General features: G+C 50.5%; 1 protein-coding gene across 2 annotated transcripts in view; it reads right to left on the minus strand.

The window, feature by feature from the left end:
• ADGRA3 (adhesion G protein-coupled receptor A3) overlaps positions 1–4784 on the minus strand; it is a 138916-nt gene extending 134132 nt beyond the window's left edge. For both annotated transcript variants that reach the window (XM_088836263.1, XM_055433952.2), the window contains exon 1: positions 4308–4784. In XM_088836263.1, the coding sequence (XP_088692389.1) occupies positions 4308–4552 (245 nt within the window). In that variant the 5' untranslated portion in view covers positions 4553–4784. The remainder of the gene's footprint in view (positions 1–4307) is intronic.
• Positions 4785–6000: the final 1216 nt, after the last annotated feature.

Raw genomic sequence — 6000 nt, forward strand, 5'->3', positions numbered from 1 at the left:
TTCTGAAAACCCTCTCTGCCAGTTCATCACCACGCCTCATTGTAACTGCAGAGTGCCCTCTCTCCCCTAGCTCAAAACCCAAACCTTTCCCTTCCCTCAGGCCGTGTTCAAGTCTTAACCTCTCCAGGAAAATTTTAATACCTTCCCAGGCCTCCACGGCCCCACAGCTCTCTCCTCTTAACAGGCTTCCTAAAGCATTTAAACAATCAGCAGTACAGAATTTATTACTTAATTACAGACATTCTGAGATTGTTCCCTAGATGTCTGCTTTGCTTCGGTGCACATCTTCCCTCTCCAACCAGAGTGAAGCTTCCACACCAGCACTTCTTTTTGTGTACCTGGCACTGAGCTGCATACACTGGTGATCTCCAATTATCAGTCCTCTGATAGCAAAAGAACGTACCATTTTATAAACGTAAAAACCAAATCCGAGCATTATTTCAGTCTGTTAAACAGTCTGAAAAACATCTGGATCTTATCCCAAAGTTACTTAACAAATCATAAATTTTTTTAAAAAGAAACCTTTTATCTAGAATCACCATGTAGCATCACCAGGAAAATACTAACTACTGGAAGACCAGGACTAAATCTGTGAAACTTTCTACCACTGATTTCTTCAGAATTTTTAAAACTTAATACTGAGCATTTCACATGAAACATAAGAATAAACAGATTTCCAACAAAAACATTAATGTAGTTAAATTTGTATTCAGTTTGTGCATAAAAATAATAAATGAAACGTAACCCTTTAATGCAAAAGGCTACATAAGATACAAGGAACAAGAGTGGTCAAGCTGAGGATTTCTGCCAACCTCTCTAGAAACATGGCTATGAAAATAAGCGTTGTTCACTATGATTGTAGAAGGATCTGACGGAGAAGGAAATGGCAACCCACTCCTTTATTCTTGCCTAGAGAAACCCATGGACTCTGAGGAGCCTGGTGGGCTGCTGTCCATGGGTTGCACGGAGTCAGACACGACTGAAGCAACTTAGCATGCATGCATGCATTGGAGAAGGTAATGTCAACCCACTCCAGTATTCTTGCCTGGAGAAGCCCAGGGACGGGGGAGCCTGGTGGGCTGCCGGCTATGGGGTCGCATAGAGTCACACATGACTGAAGCGACTTAGCAGTAGCAGCAACAGAAGGATCTGAACTTTATGCTACATTGAAGTACAGTTCATCCACTAAGAAGAAATAGCCTTATTTTTCATTATTAAAGAAAAAGAAAACTTCAATCCTTGCCATCCTTTCAACCCCCAACTTTCCACTTGGCAGCCACATCACAACTCAGCTGAAAACGCTTGGCCACACCAAAGGAATTAGAGAGCCTGCCTATCCTTGACTTGTTCCCAGAGCGCCCCAAACCCCTACCACCACCATTCCAAGCACCAGACATGTGTCCTTGACATTCCAGCAACTTCAAATGCACAACTCCTCAAGCATCTCCACTACCCTGGGCCTGCCAGGGACTCCCACCTCTCATCCCCTCATTTCCTCCACAGTATCTTTCTCACACTTCTCAAACTGGCTATGGGTTCTCAGATCCTCGACCCCACCCACTATGCCCCAGAGGAACTTCGGTTGCCCTCTCATGGGTTCCTTTTGCTAATTTTGCTCCCTGATATTAGAGTGTTTACCATACTGTCCTGAGACTTCATGAAACTTTCTCCGCAAATTTCTGTGAGTTCCTGGAGAAGACAATGTTTTTGTCTATATTCTGTATGAACTGAAAAGTGAGTGTGCCCCAAAACCAAAGGTCCAAGTTCTCACCCCTCGTACCTCTGAAAATAACCCTGCTGGGAAATAAGGTTGGTTTTTGTGGGTTTTTCTGCAGATGGAACTAAGTCATGAATCTTGAGAAAAGAGCATCCTAGACTTCCAGTGGACCTCTAAATTCAAAGACTGGTGTCTCATAAGAGAAAGGAGAGTATTTGAAAGACACCACAGGGAAGACCACAGGAAGACAGAAACAGATTGGAATTGAGCTGCCACAGGTCAAGGAAAGTCAGAAGCTGAAAAGAGGCAAGGATTCTCCAGAGCCTTGGCAGGAACCTGACCCTGCTAGAACCCTTGCTTTTGGACTTCTGGCTTCCAGAATGGTGAGAGAAGAAATTTGCTGTCTTAAGCCATCAAACTAGTGATTAATCTACCACAGTCCTAGGAAAATAACACCAAAGTCCAAACCTCAACATTCTGCCAATGATCTAGAAACGATTTAAAAAAAAAAAGTGTTGAACTAAGGAAGTTAAAGACAGGGAGTGAAGATGAAAAAGCACGTGAACTGCAGGGCAAGAATCCAGGGCACGGACCCCCTCGCTATAAATTTATCATGGGAACTGGGGCAAGTCACTTATCTACTATGACCCTCTAATTTATTCTCTAGGAAAATGAGGAAACTGGCCCAGAACATCCCCCACACCACCATTCTGATACACCTGAAACCAACTTCATCCAGAATATCAACTTTACCCGATTCTTAATTATAATTCTTCCCATTCACTAAACTGTATTACTTTTACTTTAAAGGGCTTTCAGGTGCAAAAAAAAAAATGGATTAAAATGACATTTCAAAGGCACGTATTTTCATCAGTTCGTTGACATTCAATGAAATAGCTTGATTATATGCTGAAAAGTTATTTTCTACAATATCAACGTTTTTCCCCTGCGAAATCAACAATTTACAATTGCTGACAATTCAGGAAAAATCGACCTAAACTTGAATCAGCTTAAGTGCCACTGATTCAGAAGCCAAATATATGACTAATTTCTTCAGACTAACAAGGGATATCTCCAAAACAAAGGTTTTCTCCACTTGACTCCAGACTGTAATTATGGGCCCATACTCAAGATTTCCACTTCAAAGAATCTGGCTAAGAAATAAATACAGCTGCTGCCACTACCAAGTGGTCAAGTGTTGGTAAAGGAATCAAACAAAACAAAAACTTTTACCTTTTTCAGGCCTCCATAAACAGAAACACACAGTTGTCCTGTGTTAAACCTTTCCTAATTCAAACAAATGGAAACGAAGAACAAAGGTATTAGTAACGAAACCTGTACTTACCCATAAATCCTGCTAGGGTTAACTTGGGTTAAATTAAAAACCATATTTCTGGGCTAAATTAAAAACCATATTTTAAGTTCTTTCACAGGTCACGCTGTTCCTCTTGCCTTCATGTTTTTATAGTGGCAGCCTTGATTCTTTTTTAGGAAACCAACCAAAACAACACAGAGGCACACGGCGCCGAGGGACTCATATTTCAGTTCGACAAAATACCCATTAGAAACACTTTTAAACTGTCCCAAACCAATTCATCGTTCAGAAAATAAAATCAAGAGTCACCGGGGCCAAGGGTTCAGGTAGAATTGGCAGAACCACGCTTGCAAAACTGTACAGTGAATCGTATCACAAACTGAGTTACGAGACCAAAAATTTTTCTTTCCAGGTGGAAACTCAATCCGAAAATCAAGTCCCTTGAGTTGGAAGGCTCAACAAACCCAGTTTGCAAATCTGAAGTTCTCGACTTTAAAGAAAAGCTCTCATACCCAAGAACCCGGGGGTTGAAGGTGCACGATTTCATCTCAAATATATTTCTGGGCCCTTAAAAATAACTCTTATTTTACAAGGTGCTCTTTTATGTAATAAAACTCAGCTAGCAAAAGCAAAGGAAACAGTCTGGAAGTTTGGAGATCACACACAGTGGCGTTCAAAGTCCCTGTGTGGCTTTGTGCTAAGTTGCTTCAGTCGTGTCCGGCTCTTTGCGACCCCATGGACTGTAGCCCACCAGGCTCCTCCGTCCATGGGATTCTCCAGGCAAGAATACTGGAGTGGGTTGCCATGCCCTTCTCCATGTGTGGCTTTAGCAGCCTGCAAACTAGCGTCCAAGTAACTTAACGTGCAAGCAGCTGAAAGGCTGGCCCTTCTAGCCTAGCTCTGTTTTCCTGCCGCCCAAGCACAGGATGAATGAGCTTTAACTCCGCCGCTTGCATGTTTACTTGCATCCTCACGTGGCACCGCGCGGCTCACAAGCACTGCGCCGGGACCGCGCGGGGGAACCCTAAAACTTTTCCTTTGCAAACTAGCGGAGCGACGCGGGCACACATCCGCCCGCCAGCCACAGAAACCCCTCCGGGCCGAGCGCCCCCGTTCCCAGCATCACCCCCGCCAGCGGCTCCACGCACACAAAGGCGCGGGGGTGGCGGCGGGACCCTCTTCCAAGTCGCGAGAAGGGAGAAACGGCACGACGGAAAGCGCTGGGACGGAGGCGACCGGGCGCCAGGACAGAGGGGCGCCCCGCGGGCTACTCACAGGGTCACCGTGCGGTTCGGCAGCGTGTCCGGGGGCAGGACCTGCGCGAGCTCCAGGCTGCTGCACACCACCTTGCCCTCGGCGGCGCCCGCCGCCCTCCCGGCCCCTCGGAGCCGCCCGTCGTGCTTGCAGCCCGGGGGCAGCGCCACGGCCCCGCCGCCCAGCAGCGCGAGCAGCGCCAGCGGCAGCGGCAGCAGCAGAAGGGGCGGCGGCGGGCGGCGCCGCGGGCGCCCGGGCCGTTCCATGCTGCGGGCCGGGCGGCCGGCCGGGGCCTGCGGGCCGAGCGACGCTGCGCTGGCCTAGCGGGCCGCCCCGGCGCCCCGGCGGACTGAAGCGCAGCGCGGGCCCGGCGGCGCCCGGAGGCTCGTGGCGGCCGGAGGACGCGCCCTCCTCGGCGCCGACATGCTCCTTTGTCCGCAGCCGCCGCGCTTGGCCTCCGGGGAGCCGCGGGGTCCCGGCCGCGTGGGTCCCAGCGCCGCTCTAAGGCCGGGCGGGAGCGCCGCGCTTCCTCCGCCTCCGCAGCCGCCGCCGCCCCCGGCCGCTGCCCGCGGCGGCTCCTCCCCGCCCGCGCCCCCGCCCCTTCCCCGCCGCCGCCGCCGCCTCCTCCTCTACCTCGTCGTCTCCGCTGCCCTCGCCACCCGCGGCTCCGGGGAGGAGCGGCGTGCTCGGGGACCTGCGCCGCCCGCCGCGGAGCCGGCCCCCGGTACCTAGGCGCCCCCGGTACCTAGGCGCTCCCGGCTTCCGGGCCGGAGTTGCGGGGCAGCGGGAGTACCGTAACCCGAGGGGAGGGCGGAAGAAAGTTCGAGTCCAAACTCCAGCCACGGTGGCCACTCTCGCAAGCTTCTCTCCTCCGCCGCCGCAACCCTCCAGACAAAGGCGCCCCGTGTGGCCCTGGGGGCCGCGCGTTCCGCCCGGCGAGCCCCAGTCCTGCGCATGGGGAAGGGGAGGAGAGCAGGACTCAATTTCTTTGGAGAACCCAAGAAAGAAGAGAGTGCCCCAAACCAACAGTCTTCAAAGGAATCGCCTTCCTTCCTCTCTGCAGAGATCTCGAACCTCCTCTAGGCACTCCGTAGTCTCATTTGTCCCAGATACAGCCGAGCTGGGACCAGGGTCCTGTCCCAGAAAAAGGACCCTCCAAAGCCGGTTCTGGCCTTCTGTTATTCACTCCACTTATAACCTCTGCAAAGGATGCATTGGGGCCTCGATGGACCGGCAGCCTTTGGAAAAGGAAATTTCCCTCTGGTCTCCAAAGATACCTCAGATACAACCGGTTAGATCAATTGCGACCAAACCAGCCAAGAAACTCAAGCGGAATCTATTTTTCTTCTAGGCAGTGCTGCCAACCCCGCGCTAACATTTGCAACACCGGGGCTCACCTACCCTATATTTAAATATTTACAAGGAGTATGTCAAACCTTCAAAAAATATATATTCTGTGCTCCCATCTTGAGAAATACTCCTTAATAACAACCTGCAAAGCCAGGTGTGTGTACCGAGCTCTCAGATACCTTGGAAGAAGGACGTACACCCCCAGCACTTGGTCCACACACTTACGTGGCTTTAACTTCCTGTGCCCGCTCCATTCATGAACAAGAGGAGCTTTCTGCACGCTTGTGGACACCCCAGCCTCTCAAAGAAGCTCCATGCACACCCTCAAGCAGCGCGTGCACACCCTCAAGTGGTATTGGCAGCC

Source organism: Moschus berezovskii, chromosome 5 (genome assembly GCF_049115385.1).
Source record: "Moschus berezovskii isolate FMDL1 chromosome 5, NW_MosBer_1.0, whole genome shotgun sequence".
Lineage (NCBI taxonomy): Eukaryota > Metazoa > Chordata > Mammalia > Artiodactyla > Moschidae > Moschus > Moschus berezovskii.